General features: G+C 40.2%; 3 protein-coding genes across 6 annotated transcripts in view; all 3 read left to right on the top strand.

Annotated features, from left to right (window-relative positions):
• Positions 1-223: 223 nt before the first annotated feature.
• The window catches only part of LOC116264056 (ADP-ribosylation factor GTPase-activating protein AGD12-like), a 48,383-nt gene continuing 23,127 nt past the window's right edge, over positions 224-25,479 (top strand). Inside the window, exons 1-3 of one of the 4 annotated variants that reach the window (XM_050080458.1) lie at positions 420-661; positions 760-979; positions 1,341-1,412. In XM_050080458.1, the coding sequence (XP_049936415.1) occupies positions 1,388-1,412 (25 nt within the window). In that variant the 5' untranslated portion in view covers positions 420-661; positions 760-979; positions 1,341-1,387. The other 3 variants (XM_031643975.2, XM_031643976.1, XM_050080457.1) reach the window with 3 other exon arrangements.
• On the top strand, positions 16,300-17,378 carry LOC126410519 (uncharacterized). The gene is made up of 2 exons (XM_050080459.1): positions 16,300-16,826; positions 17,063-17,378. The coding sequence occupies exons 1-2, from the start codon at positions 16,322-16,324 to the stop codon at positions 17,089-17,091; spliced, it is 534 nt and encodes a 177-aa protein (XP_049936416.1). The 5' UTR covers positions 16,300-16,321; the 3' UTR covers positions 17,092-17,378.
• Positions 18,701-24,067, top strand: LOC126410518 (uncharacterized). The gene is made up of 2 exons (XM_050080456.1): positions 18,701-22,346; positions 22,627-24,067. The coding sequence occupies exons 1-2, from the start codon at positions 21,293-21,295 to the stop codon at positions 22,638-22,640; spliced, it is 1,068 nt and encodes a 355-aa protein (XP_049936413.1). The 5' UTR covers positions 18,701-21,292; the 3' UTR covers positions 22,641-24,067.

Genomic DNA, 25,479 nt, shown 5'->3' with positions numbered 1-25,479 from the left:
CGGCGGCACATTTTATCATGTGTAGCCTGGAAAACTCGCTTTTGAAATAACTTTATTTTGAATTCGACCGATATTTCCGATTTTTTAATGCAGTTCATATTTTTTTATATGACATAATTAATTATAACTATCCACATAAGCTTTTACCAACGCTATCTGATTTTTTCTAATTTTTTGTTAATTATTTAATAACCTTTTAACTATTAGTTGCACAATTTTTTTTGTGAGCTTTCTTCTTACCAACTTCTAGCATTCAGCCTCCTGCCTTCCGTACCGTTTCCCGTGATTCATTTTGGTCAAAAATTGCGAACTTATAGTTGGAAAAGAAAGATGCGTATATAGATATATAAGCCAACGCGACTTCTTCCAACTCACGATCTTTCTTTTCCTGAGTTTTGTTGCTGAATTTTCAGGTGGAACTTATTTATTGAAGGGTTTCTCGTTGTTTCCTTTTCCCGTCCATCTTAGATTCATTTTCCCTCATTTATTTTTCTCTGCGGATATGAAAAATTCGTAAACCGCAGAACCTCCCGGATCACGCCATCGTGTTTTCATTAGATTGTTCTGCGATTTCGACGTTGCTTGCCTTTTCTTGGATTTATGGAGATTACTCGTCCATTTTTTCCCGGCAAATTCTCAAGACTATCTGTTGGAATTACAGGTTTTATTTTTTGACAATCTTTTCTGTTTTGGTTCTCAGCAAGCCTTCTTTCGAGAATAGTTTTCTGGGTCTGATTTTGCTTTATATTATTGTATTAGGAGGTTTAGATATTGGTGACATTGCGTAGTTTTTAAAATTGATAATTCGGCGCCCGTGTTGAGATTGGGGAGATTCCTCCGGTAGCAATTCTTGTTGGAAATTGGATTCTGTGGATTCAGTTGTCTTTCGCATTAAAGAAACCTGTAAGAAGCGTAACTATGTTCTGAATTCTCCGTTCTGGTGCAAAATGCTCCTCATCGTCGGGCGATCTCATATCGAGTAGGCGAATCGCAGTTCTACATCGTTACTTTGTCATTTTGATAGTCCTCACGATTTTATTTTTGTTGTTTCTGTAATTACGGCTGTTTCTCAACTTGCTCGCTTGATCTGAAGTTAGGTTGATATTCTCATATTTAGTCTCGTAGCGGTTTGTGGATTTTGCTTCCTAATTGAATTGACACCCCCACGATTTTGCTTTTTTATCAAAAATGCATTTTCTTCATGTTTTTGTTGTTTTGCTGGTTTAATATACAGGCGTTAAGTCTGTGAATTGGTCGAACTGCCTGAGTTCTATGTCTACGACACACTTGCTTGTTTTTGCATAGGAATTTCTTTACCGCTGATTCTTGGTTTGTGTTAGGTGAAGCCGGAGAACTGTTTTATGATTGAAGTTTCCGTAACAAAACCATGAGCCGTCGAAAGGCCTCTCCAGGTAAATATAAGGCTAGAAGCTTTGCATGGTTGCCTTTGGTTTCCCTTCCATCCAGGAATTTGAATTTAAAATGCAGTATTGTTCTGATTGCTTGAAACTCTGTGATGTATGGCTGTTTTCTTTACTCCAGTCGAATAAAAATATCTGCTAAACAAATATGACCTGTCAAACTCTGAGATGCTGGTTAGATTATGAAGGACAAATTTTATGCAGGAAATGGTAGTCAGTTTTATTTGATACACAGTTTTGCCTGAACGTACTTGCTATTATTTATGGAATTTCCATACCTTTTTGACTGCTAAAATTAGAAAATTGAAGTTAGAACATGCATTTGAAGTGAAAATTTTAAATGCAATTGCATTATCGTTTAATTTAGTCCAAAGATGCTGGTTTCTCAATTTCTCATGGAAAAAATGGGGCATCAAGTTATAACTTGTAATCATTTCAGAAAAATGCATGAAACTGATCTTTTGCTTATCTATTTATTGCTTTTGAAAAGTTCAATAATGCAAAGTTTGTAGCTCTTCTTTTATCCAACTCTCAAACAAACGATAGACAATCCTCAGTTAGGTAACTTTGTGGTGAAAAAGAGGAAAATAGCCTTCTTTTAATTTTTTATAAATGTGGAGGAGAGTTTTCTTATATTTTTTCATAACAGCAGGCTAATTCCATAAAGGTGGGTGGTTAAGAATGCAAATAGGTAGGAATTGAGACAGCCAATCAGAGTACTCTTCTCACACAAATATGCAAGAGAGAGAGAGGGGGGTGGTAATAAAAGGAAGATAGAAAGAGAGAGAATACAAATTTTAGACCTAGTACGATGTAATGCCCTTTCCCTGCAATATTCTTTTTTTTTTCAATGGTTAAATCCTTTACATTTATTCGTCACAGTTCATTTATGATACCTAGGGTTGTCATAGCTCAAAGTGCATACATGTTTTCTACAAGGAGAAATTAAACAATTCACAAAAAACATGCTTGACTTTTGAAGGAACAACAAATCCTGCAATGCTTACATTTTTTATCTGCTTGAGTTCAAGCACATATTGCTGAAATGGGTGGTTAAATCAGAATTTTTTGAAATAAAACATGCTTCTGTTATTTCACTAAAAGTTGCATGAATTTTTCTAAAATATTCAAAAATCGTCATCAAGGCATCTAAAAGTACGACATATGATCCTAGTTGGAAGGTAGACATGATTAGGTGTCAAAATTTTATGTTCTAAAGCACACCTATTTTCTTCCCCAACAAAACGTTCCATAAACAGTATGATTTGTTGACTTAATGTTAGGAAAAACATGATTAGGTACCCTAGAAGTGAAGCAATTCTTCTGCTGCACTTCTTATAATGTTTTTTGAAAGCAAAATGGCAGAAGGTTCCACTTTCTTGGCTCATATTCAAAGTTTCAAATAAGAGAGAGAGAGAGAGTATGTGGTAGGTATTCCACAGTTTATGTAAATCAGAGCACGCCCAATGGAAAATAATGAAGAAATCTGTCACTTAAGGTGCTAAAAATGTTCACCAAAAACACAAACACGAGGAACACTAAAAAAAAAACTGCATATATTGATCAATTGAAAGTACTTGAAACCAGGCTCTAAAGCCCACACATAATGTGGAAGAGAGCAGTCACTTAAGGTGCTAACCATTTTCACCTAAAACCAAACACAGGGAGCACTCAATCTAGACAAAAACTGAATATATTGATCAATAGAAAGAACTCATAAACGAGGCTCTAAATCCCACACATGACATGGAAGAAACCAGTCGCTTATGGTGGTAACAATGTTCACCAAAAACAGGGAACACTCAAACTAGACAAAAAACTGAATATATTGATAAAGAGGAAGCACTTAGAAACCAGGCCCTAAAGCCCACACATAACATGGGACATCAGTAAAGAGAGTAGCAAGTCAGTGGCTAGAAATTAACTGTTGAGGCTAGCCATGGCTAGCCAAATACAGCTAGCAGATACAAAAAAGAAGAAAAACTTAAAAATAAAATACATAGAAGAGAACAAAAATACATATTACAAAACCTACTATATACATTATGTATACATATAGTTATATATACAAATAATATGTCAAACATTCAAATATTCTGACATATGATAATATATACAGATATATATAAATTCACTCACGAGAAGTCTAACATAGGATCTAGGAGTTTATACCCCAGACAAATGTGGACAGCAAAAGCTCATCAAAACATGTTTTTTGACTTAATACAAACACAACAGATGTGCACATTATTGAATGCCTTTTACCAATCCTACTTTAGTTTGAGTCAGTTTTACAAAAAATAACTTGATTTTTCATCATCAAGTTTTTGGTATTATATGAGCTCATGCCTTTCTTTTGCTTGCTTGAGAAACATATCGAAGCATGATGATTGACAAGCTTTTGTATTTCTTTATAAGATCATATCTGCAAAGTTAGGTTATGCGAAGCAGCATGGAGAACTACATAAAAAGTTTGTGGATTTCTCTGTGGTCTATCAGTCTATCTCTCTCTCTCTTTCTCTCTATGTGTGTGTGTGTGTATATATATATAAGCTTATGTAAGCTAGAATTTTGTGTACTAGGAGATGAGACGACCATGAGCATCATTGTAGGTCATTCAATTAGCGGGATTAACCAATTTACAAGTTGCCAAATATAAAATGGTGGACGATAACTGGCACCTTGACTTCAAAAAATTGCTTTAATGATTGACAACTTATGTCGCACAAGATCAGAGTGATTGGATGTTATAGTTGATACTCATAGTCCTCAGATTTCCAAGTCTATGTCATTTTGGATCTCTCTTTCTGCCATGTACACATGTAAATACACACATATAAGAAACTTCAAGGAAAATTAATGTCAAAAATTACTAGAGATCTCTCTCTGTCTCCTCTCTTCTGTCTTTTTGCTCTGGATTTCCTTTTTCTTTCCTCTTTCATGACCTAGATTTTAATGCCTTTTTTAGAAAAGTGTTCTTCTTTTTCTTTATTTGTTTGTTGACCCACTAGGTTTCCATGAGCAGGGTTTTCAGAAAGTTTGAGTTCTTTTAAGCTATTGTATGTGCCTTATTATGATTCAAGCTTATTTTGATGAGATGTATATTATGACAATTACCACAAAAGGAAAAAACAGAGGGAGGGAGAGAGTCAACAAGATCATTTCGGGTCATTTAATTACCTTAGAACTTAGATCCAAGGTGATCTGAGATTTTTGAGATCTTAGATTCCAAGATATGAAATCCTTTGTTGAAAGATGCATATTTTGCATTTTAAAATTGTAAGTCTTGCATCTTAAAATCTGTAGTTTTCAAGTCAGACCCGCTCTTCTAACTTGGAATCCATGGATCTCAAATCTGCAATTGCTTGAACCATAATTTAAGTGGGTCACATATGTTGAAATAAGAATGTTTATGTTTCTAGGTGGTTCTTTGTAATATTAAAGAGTTATAAGATCTCTTTAATATTTTCTTTATTTTAGATTGATGTAATCTGTAAATCTTCTTTCTACCCTAATCTCTTTATAATAGAGATTAGGGTTAGTGAATTAAACGTGTTCTTTTCTTCTCAACTCTCACGTCTTCAGCCCTCTCTCTCTCTCTCCACGTTTCAAGGCTGCAACATGGTATCAGAGCGGGACGTGACTGGCGACGCAACTTGAACAGCCAGCATAGGCTGCAGACGTCCGTGAATCTGGCGACGTGACGTGAACAGCCGGCGACCCTCCTTCTCCTTCTCAGGCTATCTCTTCCACCGTCTTGTTCTCCTTCCTCTTCTTCCGTCTCTTCCTTCTTCTCTTCTCATCTGTTCTAGTTGACTGATTTTCAGCAACGGAACTAGGTGGAGGAGTCTATTCACGCTAGGAAGTATGCGTGAATAGACTCCAGTCGTCTGGACTCTTATGGGTTGATGTGGTCTATGATCAAGGCAGCCAAGTGGAGGACTGCTCTTTATGATTTTTTTGTGGCAGTTTACGTTGACTACATTTATCTGATGTCGTTATCCATGATGTGTGAAAATTAATGTGTGGTACAGCTGCGTTAGATACATAAATAGACAAGTTGTTGGTTGGTTAAGACTGGATTTGCTTGTTTCCTGCTGAGATCGTGAGGAGGAGCTGCCCTGCCCTGTTTTGAAACAGCCTGTGACAGGCGACAGTCCAGCTCCTTGCCTTGACAATGAGTGGACCTTAGGGTGGGCATTTGCTCCCCATCTTTTGGGCGTCTGTAGATAATCATCCCAGCAAGCTTCAGTCCAAAATTCAGCTCGATCCGAGCTCTGGATGAATTTTGGCGGATTTTAGAAGATTCAGCCCTGTTCTGCCTTGAAGCTGCCTGCAACCAGTTTTTTTCAGATTGCTGTTTTTTGTTGGCCGTGGGTTGCTGTCAACAGTTGGACAGCGGTTTGCTTGCTCTTGTGCATCTAACGTGGCTGTGTGGGAAGTTTGGTCTTGCTGATCAGTCTCTTTTTCAATATATATATATAATTTCTCTTGCCTGTGGTGGTTGATCCCTTGTGGATAGATTTGCAATGGCTGAAAATCTCAGGACTGATTTTTCTCATGAGGTTAAACGTGGAGGAAACCCATTCTCTTATGGTTCTACGGTAAAGTTAGATGAATCTAACTATGAGATTTGGTCTCGTGTGTCTATGATGTCAGTGATTGGACATGAGAAGGAGCATGTTATAGAAGAAAATGAGCCTGTCGAAAAGAGTGGAAAATATGGTTCATGGAAGGAAGATAATAATATTGTCATGTCATGGATCATGAATAGTGTGCAACCACAAATAGCATCAACTATTGCATACTATACCTCGGCCAAACAAATGTGGGATTTCTTGAAACAAACTTACTCAAATGACAAGAATGTCAGCAAGATATTGCAGGTGGAGGAGGAATTACTTAATTTGCAACAGGGTGATCAAAGTCTTGCTCAGTACTTCGCTTCCCTCAAGTCCATCTATGAACGACTTAAAGCATTACGTCCCCCATGTCCAACATGTCATAAAACTCATGGTGAACAGTCTATGGTTGCGAAGTTTTTACAGGGTCTCTCCCCTGAATATGCTGTAGCAAAGACTCAGATGTTGACTGGAGCAGAAATCCCTGAACTAGCCGACGCGTACAACAGACTCAGTCGTCTTGCTGTGACCCTTTCTCAGCCCTCTAGTGACTTACAGGCTTCGGCCTTGGTAGCCTCAGGAGGTCGTGGACGCGGTTCATTCAGGGGGAGAGGCATTGGTCGTGGGTCAGGAGGAGGTAGGGGAAGATTTCAGTGCACCTATTGTGGTAAAATAGGACATTTAGAAGACAGATGTTGGGATAAACATGGTCGTCCTTCCGGTGCATCCCTAGGAAGAAATGTTGCATCTAAGCAGGGCAAGAATTCTTTACCATCTCATATTGGGTCTGTTCAGGCAGCTTCATCAGTTATAGATGGGTCTTTTTATCTCCTTCTCACTCTGAGACAGTGACAGTGAGTATCAACAAGTCTGAGTATGAGGACTTCCTAACACTCAGATCTTCCCAGCCGTCAGCCTCTACAGTCATGATAGACAGTGTTATGTCTGTTGATAGTGTCCCACATGATACATGTACTACTTGGATTATTGATTCCGGAGCATCGAGCCACTTTTTTAGTAAACCTTCTATGTTTATTGTGCTACACATATTGCCTCAGGCACGTCATGTGAAACTTGCAGATGGTAGATGGTCACCTATTCTGGGTTATGGTGATATCAAGATTTCTCAGTCTATGACTATTCCTAATGTGTTATATGCTCCTAAGTTCCCAACAAATTTGTTATCAGTTGGACAATTGATTAATGACTTACACTGTCGTGTTACATTTGATTATGGTTTATGTTCATTTCAGGACTTGCAAACTGGGAAGACGATTGGTGGAGACTATGAGAAAGGGGGCATCTACTTCCTGTCGGATCCAGTGGGTATTGCAGCATCATCGATCACCTCACCGTCCTCCTCTTTCTAGTGGCATCTCAGACTTGGTCATCCATCTGTCTCCAAGCTTCGTCACCTTCTTCCTCAGCTTTGAATACCAGAGTCGTTCCAGTGTGAAGCCTGTCAACTTGGCAAACACACCCGTAGCCACTATTCATCGAGTCTTTGTCCGTCCAGTTGTGGACTATTTGATCTTCTTCATGTTGATGTGTGGGGTCCTAGCAGAGTTGCTAGTAGGTTAAGATTTCAGTATTTTCTTGTCATTGTTGATGATTATTCTCGAGTCACTTGGGTCTTCCTTTTGAAGGAAAGGTCTGAAGTAGTATGTATTCTCAAAAATCTTATTATTGAAATAAAGACCCAGTTTGGTATTCTTGTTAAAAACATTCGCACTGATAACGCCCTTGAGTTCAAAGCCTCAACCTTAATGAAGTTTTACTCCGATAATGGCATTTCTCCTCAGTTTACTTGTCCCCATACCTCCCAACAAAATGGAGTAGTTGAACGTAAACATCACAAACTCCTAAATGTGACTCATTCCCTAATGCTTCATACCAAGTTACCTGCATCTTTTTGGGAAGATGCCATCCTCACGGCCTGTTACTTAACCAACCGTTTACCCTCATCCTCTATTGACAACAAGGTTCCCATTAAACTTGTGCATCCACAACGACCTTTATTTCCAGTGGCTCCCAAAGTACTTGGTTGCACATGCTTCGTTCACATACTTGGACCCACACGTGATAAATTGGGAGCCCAAGCCATTAAGTGTATCTTTATAGGCTACTCCAGAAACCATAAGGGCTACAAATGCTTTGATCCCTTAACTCAAAAGGAGAATATCAGTGCGGATGTCACATTCTTTGAGTCTCATCCTTATTATAGCTCCTCTTCCATCCTTCCTGAGATGCCACCATCACCAGACCCACTACCTATTCCTCCTATTCCTTTGGAGTCGTTTCCTTCTGAATCTTCTTCTACTGTAGTGTCCAAGTTTCGTGATCCTCCGCTGGTCTACACACGTCGACATGACCCTTCTCATAATCCTTCGCCAATGGTTTCTAAGGAGGTAAGTACATCTGAAGTGTATAGTCCTAGTCATTCTGATCCTGTCAAGACTTACGTATTGCTCTTCGCAATGGCAGGCGACAATGTACTTTACATCCTATATCTCATTTTGTGTCTACTGATGATGTTGGTAAAAATATGCAACCGTTCATTCAAGCTTTGGCTGCTCATACAGTTCCTACGTGTCACCAGCAGGCTTTATTAGACACGCAATGGAGACGGGTTATGCAAGATGAGATGGATGCCTTAGTGCAGAGAGGCACTTGGGAACTTGTTGATCCTCCTCCTCATTGTGATATTGTTGGCTCAAAGTGGGTATTCACAGTGAAATATAATTCTGATGGTTCTATGGAACGATACAAAACTCGGTTGGTTGCTAAGGGCTACACGCAGACCTACGGTGTGGATTTCTTTGAGACCTTCTCTCTAGTTGCTCGGTTGGGAACCATTCGTCTTATCATTTCTGTGGCTGTCCACCATGACTGGCACATGTATCAACTGGATGTCAAAAACGCTTTTTTGTACGGTGATCTCGATGAGACTGTCTATATGCAACAACCACCAGGATTTGAACGACAGGGGGAGTGTGGCAAAGTGTGCAAGCTGAAGAAAGCTATTTATGGATTCAAGCAGAGTCCTCGTGCGTGGTTTCACAAGTTTTTCGAGGTAGTCTCAAAGTGTGGCTTTGTGAGATCTCCTCTTGATCATTCTCTGTTTATCAAGAAGACTTCCAGAGGTATAACCGTTCTCGTGGTTTATGTTGATGATATTATCCTAACAAGTGACTCTGATCAATAAATTTCTGATGCAAAACTGTTTCTTCAAAAACACTTTGTGACGAAAGATCTTGGTCCACTTCGATACTTCTTGGGAATAGAAGTCCCTCGCAATAGGGAGGGTGTTGTTCTCTCTCAACGGAAGTATGTTCTTGATTTATTGCAGGACACAGGGATGCTAGCAGCTAAACCGGCTAATTTGCCTATGAATTCACGTATACACCTTCATGATGACCAAACAGAATTAGTGGATTCTAGATCTTATAGATCCCTTATTGGAAAACTACTTTATGTTACTGTGACAAGACCAGACCTTAGTTTTGCAGTGGGGAAGCTAAGTCAATTTATGGAAAAACCAAGGAAAGTTCATTGGGATGCTGCTTTGATGGTGGTTAAATATCTGAAATCGTCTCCTGGCAAAGGCCTTTTGTTCACAAAAGGCAAGACTCTGGAAGTGGAAGCCTATAGTGATGTTGACTATGCTGGCTCAGTCGAGGACAGAAAATCTACCACAGGATTTTGTGTATTTGTGGGAGGCAACCTCATATCATAGAGAAGTAAAAAACAAGGCGTGGTGTCAAGATCTAGTGCAAAATCTGAATATAGAGCTATGACTCAAACTGCAACAGAAATGACTTGGGTTAGATTCATGCTATCTAGCCTAAGTGTGTCGATTCCACTTCCCATGAAGATGTATTGTGACAATCGTGCAACCACATACATTGCTAATAATCCAGTTTTCCATGAGAGAACTAAACATATTGAGGTTGACTGTCATTGCATTCGGGATCTCGTTCAAGGAGGAACCATTGCCACTATTGATGTCCCTTCAGAAGACCAAGCTGCAGATGTCTTCACCAAAGCTCTACCTATTGGTGATTTCTCTAAATGTTGTGACAAGCTGAGCATGTTTAATATGTATGCTCCAGCTTGAGGGGGAGTGTTGAAATAAGAATGTTTATGTTTCTAGGTGGTTCTTTGTAATATTAAAGAGTTATAAGATCTCTTTAATATTTTCTTTATTTTAGATTGATGTAATCTGTAAATCTTCTTTCTACCCTAATCTCTTTATAATAGAGATTAGGGTTAGTGAATTAAACGTGTTCTTTTCTTCTCAACTCTCACGTCTTCAGCCCTCTCTCTCTCTCTCCACGTTTCAAGGCTGCAACAACATATAAGATTAGACCCTCTGATCTAAGATTTGAGTGGTCTGATGCCCACTTTGAGAGAAACAATTGCTCTTGCATACAAAAGTTGATTAGATGTATGGATGAAGATAAGATGCATCATAGGTAGTAAAATATCCCTCCATAATTAACATTTACTTTCTTCGTCTTTTATGATGCTTGTTTCCTGATGACCAAACAATTGGAATTTTCTTAGAACCACTTTTTTTTTATGGCTATTTTTTATTTCATTATCAGTATTTTCCAGAATTGTCTCCTTGATTATTCTTGGGATGTGGATATTAGTGAATTGATACCGGCAAGATCCAGCCAGATGATGTCTGCTGGCTTTAACTAATTCAAACTAAGTTCTTTTTGAAATACAAATACTATTCATGAATTACTTCAAGTGCTCTTTTAGCATTCATCAAGATGACCAAATGGACATGCAATTGATCCGAGTTTGACCTGTTGAGATGTCCAGCAACACTTGCTCATTATTTATGCAATCGAAATAAATGAACCCTTGTATCTCGCCCCTATAAGGATATTTCTTAGCTTCTTTGAAGACAAGCTTAAAACCTTGGTAAAAAGGAATGATAAGATATGTTGCGTGATGCCAGAAGGGAGAAGAGAAGAGGTCAAGAAAGAGGGAGAGAAACTCTATTCGAATAACATTAATGTGCCCTAATCTCATGTTAAATGAGAATTACTGTGAAACCAACAAATTACAAAATAAGTCCAAGACTAAACAATTATTAATAAAGACTATTAAATATTCAAAACACTACCTAACTTAAATATTATTCAACACGCCCCCTCAAGCTAGAGCATAGATGTTAATCATGCTCAGCTTGTCACAACATCTAGAAAACTCCACAGTATGCAAGACTTAAGTAAAAATATCAGTTGTTTGATCTTCTAAGGCTACATGTATGGTGGAGATGTTTCCCCCTTAAACCATATCACGAATGTAATGACAATCTACTTCAATATGCTTTGTCCTCTCATGAAATACAGGATTAATGAAAATGTAGGTGCAGCCCTATTATCATAAAACATTTTCATAGGTATAGAAGTAGAAATACCAACACTCTCAAGTAAGGTTCTAGACCAAGTCATTTCGGTAGTAATTTGAGCCATAACACAATATTCCTGTTAGATTTTGGATGTCGAAGTATAACGCACGTCTAGATTGAGCAAAGGAAAGATAAGAGAGAGAATATGAAAAGAAAAATGAGGAAGGGAGGTGAGTGTTTACATTCTCACACAACCCATTTATATAGTGATCCCTCTACACAATTTACAAGAATCTAGAATGAAACAATCACAATAATCTAGAGCCTAGAGTGAAGCAACACAATAATCTAGAGCCTAGAGTGAAGCAACACATTATTCTAGAGCCTAGTGTGAAGCAACACATTAATCTAGAGCCTAGAGTGAAGCAACACATTAATCTAGAGTCTAGAATAAAACAATTACAGAAATTACAATCATAACCCTGCTTAGATAAATGCGCTCAGACATGGTTGGACGTGTTGGATCTGGATCAGATTAGATCCAACATCTTATCATCCTCCCTCAAGTTGTATATGGTTTTGCACCATGTACAACTTGCTTTTTAGAAACCAGAATCGTTGCTTCGTTAGTCCTTTTGTAAATAAGTCTGCAACTTGTTCATTTGTATGAACATAAATAGGCTGAATCTCCTTGTCTTCCACCTTTTGTCTAATAAAGTGTTGATCAATCTCAATGTGCTTTGTTCGACCATGTTGTATGAGATTAAAGACAATGTTAATAGCGCTTTGATTATCGCACATTAACATTGACGTTTTAATCTTTTCTCCAATGTCTTCTAGCAAATGTCTAACCCATGTGACTTCAGCAGCACCTGCAGCCATGCATCTGTATTCTGCTTCAGTGCTGGATCTTGCCACTACCTTTTGCTTTCGACAACTCCAAGACACAAGATTACGTCCAATGAAAATACAAAAACCAGAAATGGACTTTCTTTGATCGGGATCTCCAGCCCAATCTGCATTTGTGAATGTTACAAGTTGATGTCCAGCAGTTATATTTTCACTCTTACCATAAACTAAGCCATCTCCTGTTGTCCCCTTTAGATATCTTAATATTATTTTGACAGCATCTATGTGAGTATCTCTAGGTGTATGCATAAATTGAGATACTTGATTCACAACATATATAATATCAGGTCTAGTGAATGTAAGATATTGAAGTGCCCCAACAATACTTCGATATTGTGTAGGATCTTCATATAACTCTCCATCCTGAGCACTTAGTCTTTGATTTAGAACACTAGGAGTTCCAACAGGCTTACAATCAGACATACCTGTCTTTTTCAGTAGATCCAACGTGTATTTCTGTTGTGTCAATGTGAGGCGATCATTGTGTCTATCAATCTCTACTCCAAGAAAGAATCATAAATCACCAAGCTCTTTCATTTTGAAGTTTTGCATCATCAAAACTTTAACTTCTTCTATGTGTTTTTCTGAATTGCATGTGATAACAATATCATCAACATATATAATATGTAAAGTAAAAATGTTTTCCTTTCGATAGATGAAAAGAGAGTGATCTAAAGGACATCTCCGAAAACCACATTCTTGAATCTTGCAAGAGAAACTGTCAAACCACGAGCGTGAGGCCTGTTTGAGTCCATAAATATATTTTCTTAGTTTACAAACCCATGCATGAGGATCTCCTTTCGTATATCCTGGAGGTTGTTCTATATATACTTCCTCCCTCAAATCACCATGAAGAAAAGCATTCTTCACGTCCATTTGATGTAGTTTCCATCCATGTTCAACTGCCAATGATATAATCACACGGATTGTTTCTATTTTGATCACAGGGCTGAATGTTTCATCATAATCTTCTCCATATTGTTGTGTGAAGCCTCGTGCCACCAATCTTGCCTTGTATCTTTCTACACTGCCATCATGTTTATATTTAATTTTATAAATCCATTTCGAACCTACTACATTCTTTTCTTTGGGTCTAGGAATAACTTTCCATGTCCCACATTCATGCAATGCATCTATTTCTTCATTCATTGTCTTGATCCAATGCAACGACTTGGATGCTTCCTCAAAAGAAGTAGGTTCATCTCGTTTTATAACTTGAGACATAAAGAGCTGAAAATCTAAGGAGAGATTATCATACCTTACCCATCTATGAATGGGGTGTCGCACTCGCACAGATCTTCTAACAGGCTGATCATAGATTTCAACGTGGGAAGAGGTCGGATTGCCATCTCTCCTTCTTTTCTGACGAGTGTAAACCTGTCCTGAAAATCGACATGAAGCATTGTTTTCTCCTTCTTTCATAGCTGGAACAAGTTCTTTGTTTCCTTCTGTTTGTGTGATATGTGAAGATGATGCTTTCTCATCTTGTGGATGTGATTCTAGACTGCCTCCTGCAAATGACTCAACACTTACCCAAGGATCATATGATTCCACGGTTTGAGAATTCTCCGTAGAAATGTTAAATTGTGTTCATCAAACACAACATTTCTTGATACTTTGATGCGTCTGGTTGTAGGGTCATAACATCTGAAACCTTTGTATTCATCTGCATAGCCAACGAACCTGCACTGCATTGCTTTGCTTTGAAATTTATTTCTCAATGACGAGTCAATGTGAACATAGCACACACATCCAAAAACCCTTAAATCATTGTAGTTTGAATTTCGACCAAAAAGAGTGAAGTAAGAAGATTTTGAATCCAAAACTGTAATGGGCAGACGATTTATTATATGCACAACAGTGTGAAAAGCCTCCGTCCATAGAGTAATAGGAGTATTACTATCATGCATCATACTCATACCACTTTCCACAATGTGACGACGTTTTCGTTCAACTACATCATTTTGTTGTGGGGTGTATGGGCATGAAATCTGTCGAGTTATCCCATTTTATCGTAAAAAGTTAATAAAGTCATGTGAAGAATATTCTCCCCCACCATCACAATGGAAATGCACAACTTTAGACGAGATCTGTGTTTGGATCATGACATGAAGTTCTCGCAAGATACGAAACACTTCTGATTTTTGTTTCATAAAGTAAATCCAAGTATATTGAGAATAAGAATTGTTAGAATACAGTGTTATAGGGAACCGGGTCCATATATGGACCCGGACCCATGGACGCGAGAACCGAGGACGGGCTCGGTTCCCTAGGCGGGCCTCTCTTCCTCCCTCTATATAACTCTCACTTATTGTGATTGTTGATTAAGTGAATGAAGTTTTTTCTCTCTCCTAGGGTTGCGGTTTTGCCCCTAGGTTAGAGCTTCCCCTTGGTTTTTCACCTCTTTTTGAGGTTTTTCACGTAAACTTTGTGTTGGCTCTTCTTTCTCTCCTTTCGCTGTGAGTTTCTACATGGTATCAGAGCCATAATAGTGCTGTTGGCGTCTTTGTTCGTTTGTGATTTAGGGTTTTTTCTTGGAACCCTAAGTCTTCGCCGCCGCCGCCCACCTACGCATCCCGCCGACGCAGCCTGACGCCGGCCGCTGCTGTGGGCCCCCGCCGTCGCCAGGATCGCGTCGTCACCCGGATCGCCTGGATCGCCGTCGTCGCCCGGCTCGCCGTCGTCGCCCGGCTCGCCGTCGTTGTGCAGATCGCCGTCGGCTGCCCCGCCGTCGCCAGGTCTTCCGTTGCCAGGACCGTCGTCGCCTGACCGCCGTCGCCGCCTGACCTGTTCCTGCCGACGCAGCCTGTCCCTGCCCTGTGTTTTTTCTGGTATTCTCTCGTTGTTGAACTTCTTTTGTGGTCGTTATGGCCGAAGAAATGACCCCCAAGACCGATGTTAACTTTGACACAGGCAGCAATACCAAGAGCGAAAATGTGCCTGTTCAAGTCACTTCTATTCGGCTGAACAAAGACAATTATCTCTCTTGGTCTGCTGCACTTGAAATTGGGATCACGAGTCGCGGTCGTCTGCCCTATATCACTGGGGAGAAACCTGCGCCTAGTAAAACTGAACTTGGATGGACGACTTGGGCATTGGAAGATAGTCAGGTTAAGGTTTGGATTATTAGTTCTGTTTCTGCTGATATTCAGCCCCTTATTTTGCGAAAGTTGACTGCATATGACATGTGGACTGTGCTTGCGAGGATGTATGGCCGTAAAAAGAGAGTCCTGCGTACATATTAGATTAAACGCAGCATCTACTCTCTTAAACAGGGTGACTTGTCTGTGGCATCTTTCTATGCAGCCCTGAAGACTAAATGGGAGGAACTGGATTATCATATGAATGATGACTGGAAGTGCGGTTCTGATCATGTATTGGCAGAAAGAGTGGATGGACCGTACGTTTATTTTTCTGGGAGGTCTGCATGATGAGTTTGAATCCATTAGGAGTCAAATTCTCAATTGTGATGAGATCCCTGGAATTGAGGACGTGTATGCCCGGGTGGAATCTGAGGAACAACGCCGTCAAGTGATGCATATTGACTCTAATCATGGTAGTTCTCCCTCTGCGTTTGTTATCCGTGCTCCAGGGTTTGGGCAGCGTACTACTCGGCGTGTAGTCATTGTAACAAGTTGGGCCACTCTGTTGATTTTTTTTTGGATCTTCATCCTGAGAAGAGGCTCACCCGTGGTCGTCCTCCCTCTGGTAGGAGGGGTCCTCCTATGCCTGACACTAGCTCTCCCGGTGCTGAAAAACCGAAGCTTTCCGCTGACCAAATCAAGGAGTTACAAGCTTACATCAGCCGATTATCTACTGTGAAGGAGGAAGCCTCCAGGTCTGAGGGAGCTCAGTTAGCCCAAGCTCTTGTTGCCACTAGTGATCAAGGTAATTCCTTACTTGGAGATTGGGTAGTGGACAGTGGAGCCACTCATCATATGACAGGGAACCCTAAGATGTTTCAAGAGTACAAATTGTCTTCAGGGCAGCAACGTGTTTCTATGGCTGATGGGTCCTCGATCTCTGTGGCTGGAAAAGGGAGTTTGTCCTTATTAAATAAATATCTTCTGCATAATGCTCTTTATATTCTCAATATTCCTTCCAACAGCCACAATGTACTGATCACAGGGACACACGCACTGCAAGGAAATCGCACTCGTTCTTGGACTCCTCAGGTAGGAATGGGAAGAGGGATTCTCCCAACACCGGCAAGCGTGAATGCTACCTCTGCCACATCTAGAAGAATTCCGACGTGCTTCTATTGCAACAAGAAGGGGCATGTAAAATCAGAATGTTGGCACAATCCTCAGAACAAGAATAGTCAAGTCAGGCGTGAAAACAAGACAGCAGCTTCAACCTCGTCTGGATCAAATCTGACTTCAAAGGTTTCAGCAGACGTGCAGCAACTTCTAATGACAGCCTTATCTAAACTTAACTTGAAGCAAAATGAGCAAGGAGAGTGGTATGTGGACTCTGGCGCAGCAGCCCACGTTACTGGTGACACAGGTAATCTCTCTAGTGTTTTCCCTTATTTAGATCAAGGCTCAGTAGTCACGGGAGATGGTTCCCATCACACAATGTCGCACATTGGCAATGCACAAATATCCATGGGCTCTTTTTCTATTCCATTAAAGAATGTCCTTGTTGTTCCAAGTGTCAAGAAAAATATTATCTCAGTGTCCAAACTTATTGATGATACTCACTCCTCTGTTGAATTCACACCGTCTTCTGTTTATGTCAAGGATGCTCAAACCAGGAAGACATTCGCTGAGGGCACTCGCAAAGGAGATATGTATGTCCTTGAAGAAGCTCCAAAGCTGTCCAAACCTCACCCTCCAAATTCATGTTCTCCAAGTCATAATGAAGTCAATGTCGCAGAGTATAATAAGCCATCCATTTGGCATGGTCGGTTAGCTCATTGTAGTCAGTCTTTTGTTCGAAGTCTTGTTGCAAACGGGCTCTTAGATAAGTCCAGTCTAAGTTCAGTCAGTGAGTCCAGCATGTGCTCGAGTTGTCATATTTGTAAGAGCCATGCCCTTCCTTTTCAATCAATTAATAAAAGAGCTTCGAAGGCTTTTGACACTATATATTCGGATGTTTGGGGGCCTGCTCCAATTCCCTCTTCTTCTGGGAGTAGGTACTATGTCATTTTTATAGATTCATATTCCCGACATACTTGGATCCACTTCATGAAACACAAATCTGAAGTTTTCCGTTTGTTCATTCAATTCCATGCTTTGGTTCAGAATAAATACTCCAGTAATATTGTGCATTTTCAATGTGATGGTGGTGGTGAATTTATCTCTAATGATTTTACTGAGTACCTACTAGATAATGGGATCACTAGACAAATTTCATGCCCGCATACTCCTCAGCAAAACGGAATTGCTGAAAGGAAACATAGACATATTGTTGAAAGTGCCCTCAACATGATGCATGACACAGACTTACCCATGATATTGTGGACCGAGGCTTTTCATACGGCTGTCCATGTTATAAATCGACTGCCATTGGCTTTGCTTGATGGAAAATCACCATATTTTCTATTACAACAAGAGCAGCCACACTATGAGGAATTGCGTGTTTTTGGATGTGTTTGCTATGTGCATGTTGATGTTTCTCTACGAAACAAGTTTCAAGATCGTGCTATTTTGTGCAGATTTATAGGGTATGCAGAAAATTACAAGGGTTATAGATGTTACAACCCTAAAACTTGGCGTGTTCATTTCACGGCATGTTGTTTTTGATGAAAGCAGGTTACAAGATCCCAAGGTTACTTGTATGACACTCAAGGATAAAAATGAAGTTTATGACACTTGGCTACATGCTGAAATCTTAAAAAAAGGGGCAGAACTTTTGACTGAGCACAAGGAGCAAGGTGTTAATGACCCTGAGACACTTGTGAGTAGTTCCTTGGACAGCATGCCCTCATCTTCTCAACCCAATGATCCACCTATACATAGTCGGTTCTCAGGCCTGGTGTACTCTAGGCGATCAGCTCTTATTGCAGTCCCACGTCAATCACAACGTGTGCGACATCCCATTGATCGATGGGTGAGTTATAACAACTTTTCTTTAGATTTTCAGTTGTTTATGACAGAAGTGAGCAAAAAGGTGGAACCAAAATCCTATCACCATGCGAGTAAGGAAAAATGTTGGGTTGAAGCTATGAATGAAGAAATGGCAGTCTTGCATGAGTGTCAGACTTGGCAGATTGTCTCTTATCCAGATGATAAGAATGTTGTGGGCCCCAAATGGGTTTACAAACTGAAATATAAGCCAGATGGTAGCATTGATCGACATAAAACACGTCTTGTGGCTCGCGGTTTCACTCAGCAATATGGGGAAGATTATGATGAAACATTCAGTCCTGTGTGGGCTCCAAATGGGTTTACAAACTGAAATATAAACCAGATGGTAGCATTGATCGACATAAAGCACGTCTTGTGGCACGCGGTTTCACTCAGCAATATGGGGAAGATTATGATGAAACATTCAGTCATGTTATCAAGATGGGCACAATACGTGTGATTATTTCTCTTGCAGTCTCATATGGATGACCTTTTTACCAGTTAGACGTCAAAAATGCTTTTCTTCATGGGATTCTTAAGGAAGAGGTATACATGGAGCAACCTCTCGGCTATACTACTCATGATCCTCACAAATGGGTTTGTAAGTTACATAAGTTTTTATATGGGCTGAAGCAAGCTTCTAGATCATGGTTCGATCGGTTTTCTCATCATATACAACAAGTTGGTTTTCTACGAAGCTCTCTCGATCATTCCTTGTTTATATATCATACCGGAGAAACTACCACTTGGTTACTTATATATGTAGATGATATTGTTATAATTGGGAGTTCTTCACATATATCTTATGTTAAGGGTATGTTACAGCAAGAATTTAAGATGAAGGATCTCGGCGAACTACGGTACTTCTTGGGTGTTGAACTTGACAGGACGAATGATCGATTGACTCTTACGCAGCATAAGTATACCCTTGATATTTTGGACAGGGCAGGTATGATTAATTGCAAACCTATAACTACTCCTAGTGTTCTGAACACTAAATTGGCTGCCTCTGATGGAACCGCTGCCTATTCAAATCCTACCTTCTATCGCAGCATTGTTGGTATGTTACAATACCTCACTTTTACTCGCCCAGACATAGTATATGTTGTAAGTCAGATCTCTCAATTTATGCATGCACCCACAGAAGGACATGTGGATGCCGCTAAGTGGATCTTACGGTATCTCAAAGCTACTCTTGGGGATGGACTGGTCTATACAAAGTGTCCCAATGTTACTCTTGGACATAGCATATATACTTATAGTGATGTAGACTGGGCAGGAGATCCCGATGACCGACGCTCAGTTTCAGGTTTCTGTCTTTTTCTTGATTCTAATCTCATTTGTTGGAGCAGTAAAAAGTAACGTGCAGTTGCACGATCCAGCACTGAGGCAGAGTATAGAGCAATGGCCGCAGGGACAGCTGAGGCATCATGGTTACGGCATTTGCTTGGAGTGCTCAATCTTTCGATTGTTCAGTCATCATTACTATGTGACAATCAAAGCGCAATCAAAATTGCCTACAACCCCATTTTGCATAATCGTACCAAACACATTGAGATTGATCAACATTTCATTCGTCAGAAGGTTGAAGAAGCCGAGATCTTGCCTACTTATATATCCACCAGTGAACAGATAGCGGATTTTTTACCAAAGGACTCACAGGGCAGCACTTTTGGGATTTGAAAAACAAGTTGTGTATGATCAAATCTCATGCACAACTTGAGGGGGGCTGTTAAGTCTGTATGTATAAGGGATCGGGTCTGTTCAGACCCGATCCACTTTTTTTCTAACTTCACGCCTAAACATATTAGGTGGTGGTATCTCTTGTAATTACTTCATGTTTTTATTCCTTTTTTGTTGTAACCTGATTAGGTCATGTTAATAATAGAGATCAAGACGCTGTATTGGCCGACAGCATTCTTTCCTTCATTGCTTCCCTTCTATTCTCTATTCTCAATCCCTCTTATTTTCAGACGCAGAGACGTGTTTTTGTGGCATTTTGTGAAGATTCTTACAGAAATAGGTCCACTTAATTATTGTCTTATGTTTAGTGGACTAATTTTGTAAAATTGGTAACACACCCTAGTCTCATATTAATATGAGATTAGGGTTACGTGAAGAATAAAGAAAAGTTTCCTCTCTCTCTCTCGTCCTCTCACATTCTCCCTGTATCTCTCTTGCCCCTTTCTTCTTCCAATAATCAACATGGTATCAGAGCCATGAACCTAGGGCTGTACAATCTAGGGCTTGTGTGGTTGTTGGAGTAGTTGAGTAGCAAAAAAAAAAAAAGAGAAAACAAATCTAATGCTGTCGTTCATATCCAAATAATGATGGTGTTTGACCAGATGATGCGGCTGCATGGTGAATCAGATCATAATGGTTCAGATCTGACCTATTGCCTGCATGGAAGAAGATCAGACCAGTAGTGGATCAGACCAGAACGTTTCAGATCTGACCTAGTGGCTGTCGTGGAAAAGATGAGATGTTTCAGATCTGACCTATCTGATGCCGTGGAAAAAGATCAGACAATTGATCGTCTGATCGATTAGGATAATCAGATATGTTTGGTACCTGGTGGATCATAACAGGCAAAGGTACGTTGTCTTGGCAAATCTGTGTGTGTTTAATGCCACAGGCCTGAAATCGTGTGAAGTTAATGAATAGTCGAAGTTGCATGGAGCTGACCAGTTGTGGTGGGATTTACTGTCAGATCTGTGTGCTTGAATTGATGCCTGCTACCTTATCTGAAAATAGATTGCTGAATATTTTCTGCCTGCTATCGTCTGAAAATCTGTTGCTTGCTGTCATTTGAAAATTTGATACTTGCTGTCTGGTTTGTGTTCAACCTGCTGCACGTTCCTTGGCTGTAGTCTTTGTGCTTTATCATATTGGTTTTCTACTATGGCTGACAGTAGTAGATTAGAAGGTTCCAATGAATACAAGATGGCTGAGAACTCTTTTTCGTATGGAACCACAATCAAACTCGATGGTTCGAATTATGAGATATGGTCTAGAGTTTTTATGATGTCCGTGGCTGGCCATAAAAAAAAATATGTTATTGAAGAAGATGAACCCCTTGAGAAAAAAGGGAAATATGCTACGTGGGATGAAGATAATAACATTGTAATGGCATGGATTATGAACAGTGTAGAGTCCCGTATAGCTCCAACAATTGCATGCTACACCAAGGCCAAAGATATGTGGTCTTTTCTGAAGAAGACGTACTCTCATGCTATGAATGTCATTAAAATTTTACAATTGGAAGAGGAGTTGTGTAACATACGACAAGAAGATCAAGATCTGTCACAATATTTTGCTACTTTGACTGCTGCGTATGAACGGTTAAAAGCTCTTCGCCCACCGTGCAAGCACTGTTATGCATCACATTTTGAAAATAGTATGGTAGCAAAGTTTCTGTCTGGATTACCTTTAGAGTATTCTGTGGCGAAGTCTCAAATTCTCACCGGCAGTGATCTTCCAGACCTAGCAGATACTTATAATAGACTGAGTCGCCTTGCAGTCACTCTTACTCAGGCTACACATGACACCCCAGTATCTGCCCTTGTGATGTCAGGTGGACATGGCCATAGTTCCTTTTTTGGATCTAGGGGACGTGGTACAGGTCATGGCAGATTTCAGTGCTCCTATTTTGGTAAATTAGGGCACTTAGAGGATCGATGTTGGGACAAACATCCCCACCTACGTTTTGCTGGTCCTCAAGGATGTGGTGGAGGAAGGACGAATGCAGGAAAAGGATCTTCTTCTTCTACTGCGACTTCTTCACAGGTTACGACTTCTATGGTTGAGTCTCCTACTCGTATATCTCCATTATATTCTCTCAACTTAAACAAGGAAGAATATGATCTGGTTCTTGCTCAGAGATCTACTCCTGCTTCAACTAGCACAACTACCATAGACTCGGCTTTCTCTGTTGGTGCCCCTACTAGTGACCCAGGTATGATATGGATGATTGACTCAGGAGCATGCAGACATTGTTGTAATCAGCCACATATGTTTTATCGTTCACCAAGTTCACTACACCACAACACGTCAGGTTAGCTGAGGGCAAGTTGTCCCCTATTATGGGCAGTGGTGATATCTATCTCACACCTTTTGGCACCATTACACATGTGCTATATGCTCCACGATTTCCTGTTAACCTGTTATCTGTTAAGCAATTGGCTAGAGATTTACAGTGTAGAGTCATTTTTGACCCTGGTTCATGTTTTTTTCAGGACTTACAAACTGAGAAGATTGGTGGCGGCCATGAACGGGAGGGGCTCTATTTCCTCTCTGTCCCTGTCGATGTTGCTGCATCCTCCTTCACATCGAAGCCTTCTCCTTTGCAGTGGCATCTCAGACTGGGTCATCCTTCTGTGTCCAAGCTTCGTCGTATTTTTCCAGATATTCCTGCATCAGAGTCTTTCTTATGTGATGCATGCCAGTTAGGCAAGCATACACATAGTAGTTTCCCTTCAAGTCAGAGTCCATCGAGTCAAAGTTCCTTTGATCTTCTGCATGTTGATGTTTGGGGTCCAAGTCCTGTTCCCTTTCGTTCACGTTTCTGGTATTACCTTGTTATGGTTGATGATTTTACTAGAGTCAATTGGGTATTCTTGTCACGGGACAGGTCTGAAGTCATTTGTATTATTCAGAAATTTGTCAATGAAATAAAAACTCAGTTTGGTGTTATTGTCAAAAAGATTCGCACTGATAATGATCTTGAATTTAAATCCTTAGTTCTACTTCCATTCTATGCCAATCATGGGATTCGCCCACAATATACATGTCCCCACACATCCCAACAAAATGGTGTTGCTGAACGCAAACATCGATAACTTCTAAACGTGACTCGCACTCTCATGTTGCATACTCATATGCATGCATATTTTTGGGGTGATGCTATTCTTACTGCCTGCTACCTCATCAACAGATTGCCCTCGTCTACCATCCAAGAACGCATTCTCATTCAAATACTATATCCAGATCGACCATTATTTCATGTTCCTCCCAAAGTGTTTGGATGCACTTGCTTTGTACACATCTTTGGCCCAAACAAAAACAAACTTGCTGCCCAAGCCATCAAATGTGTGTTCATTGGATATCTTGCCAATCAAAAAAGCTACCGATGTTTTGATCCCCAGAACAAGAAAGAGATTATCAGTGCGGATGTTACATTCTTTGAGTCGCGTTCTTACTTCACATCAAATACCACTGTGGCTGAACTCCCCGTGTCTGTTCCTCTTCCTATTCCCCCAGTATCACTTGAGTCTATCCCTTCCTCTCAACCACGTCATGTGATCGTTTTCTTAAACCTCCAATAGTCTATACTCGGTGTCAAGATCCCTCTCCCAACCGTTCACCAGAGTTTTCTCATGAGGTAAGTTCTAATGATAAGACTGACTCAGGAAGAAATGATGACTATTCTGCAGATGATCTACCCATTGCCATTCGCAAGGGCCAGCGACAGTGCACAAGACATCCTATCTCTAACTTGGTTTCTATGGACCATGTGAGCACGAGTTTGGTACAATTTGACCGAGCTATGGATAGTCATACTATTCCAACCTCTCACCACCAAGCCTTGTTAGATTCACGATGGAAGCAAGCCATGCAGGAGGAAATGGATGTTCTTCTTTCTAGGGAGACTTAGGACTTGGAGGACCTACCAATGAATTGTGACGTTGTGGGCTCCAAATGGGTTTTCACCATCAAATATCATTCTGATGGGTCTGTAGAGCGCTTCAAAGCTCGTCTTGTTGCTAAAGGCTATACACAGACTTATGGTGTGGACTTCTTCGAGACGTTTTCGCCTGTGGCACGGTTAGGTACTATTCGCTTTATTATATCTCTTGCAGTTCAACAGGATTGGCCTCTTTTTCAACTTGATGTGACAAATGCATTTCTATATGGTGATCTCTCTGAAACAGTCTATATGCAACAACCACCTAGGTTCGAACGGCAGGGGGAGTGTTCCAAGGTATGTAAACTCAAAAAGGCTATCTATGGGCTTAAACAAAGCCCTCGTGCATGGTTTCATAAGCTAAGTGAGGTTGTCTCTAAGTGTGGATTTCAAAGATCTCAGTTTGATCACTCGTTGTTTATCAAGAGAGGGACTTCTGGTATAGTGATATTGATTGTATATGTTGATGATATTGTCCTCACTGGAGAAAGTATTCACGAGTTAGCTCAGACAAAGAAGTTTCTACAGAAACACTTTGTCACTAAATATCTTGGTCCACTTCGTTATTTTCTTGGCATTGAAGTGGCTCGCAGTAATAAAGGACTTGTGATGTCTCAGAGGAAATATGTTCTTGATCTTCTGCAGGAAACAAGGTTATTGGGAGTCAAACCGGTTACACTTCCTATGAATCCTCAAATTCATATTCATGATGATGACTCAGACGCTTTTGACTCCCGTTCTTACAGATCGTTGATAGGGAAACTTTTATACTTAACTATCACTTGACCTGATATAAGCTTTGCTGTGAACAAATTAACTCAATTCATGGAAAAACCCTCGGAAAATTCATTGGGAGGCTGCTCTAATGGTGGTAAAATACTTGAAATCAGCCCTGGGAAAGGGGTTATGGTTCAAAAAGGGAGCATATGTGGACATAGAAGCATATAGTGACGCTGATTGTGTAGGGTCAGTAGATGACAGGAAATCGACTACGGGTTTCTGTGTCTTTGCCGGTGGGAATCTTATTTTTTGGAGAAGCAAGAAACGTGGCTAAATCTAATGTTGAGTCTGAATATAGGGCTATGGCCCAAACTGCGGCTGAAATGACTTGAGTCAAATCCGTGCTTCTAGAATTGGGGATTTCAGTGACACTCCCAATGAAAATGCACTGTGACAATAGAGCAGCAACCTACATTGCAAATAACTCTGTTTTCCATGAGAGGACTAAACACATTGAAGTAGATTGTCATTATGTTCGGGACTTGGTACAAGAAGGAGTCATTGACACCATTCATGTCTCTTCTGAAGACCAAGCTGCTGATATGTTCACTAAGGCTCTTCCCATCGGCGATTTCGTGAGAGGATGTAACAAGCTGAGAATGATTGACATCTATGCTCCAGCTTG

Source organism: Nymphaea colorata, chromosome 11 (genome assembly GCF_008831285.2).
Source record: "Nymphaea colorata isolate Beijing-Zhang1983 chromosome 11, ASM883128v2, whole genome shotgun sequence".
Lineage (NCBI taxonomy): Eukaryota > Viridiplantae > Streptophyta > Magnoliopsida > Nymphaeales > Nymphaeaceae > Nymphaea > Nymphaea colorata.
This window is presented reverse-complemented; position numbering and strand designations above follow the sequence as displayed.

What these genes read in the sequence shown, in the direction of transcription:
- LOC126410519 (XM_050080459.1), top strand. Translation starts at nt 16,322, where the DNA reads ATGGCTGATGGGTCCTCGATCTCTGTGGCTGGAAAAGGGAGTTTGTCC. An exon ending in CCACGTTACTGGTGACACAG is followed by an intron (nt 16,827 to 17,062) that starts GTAATCTCTCTA and finishes GTTTATGTCAAG; the next exon opens with GATGCTCAAACCAGGAAGAC.
- LOC126410518 (XM_050080456.1), top strand. Translation starts at nt 21,293, where the DNA reads ATGGCTGACAGTAGTAGATTAGAAGGTTCCAATGAATACAAGATGGCT.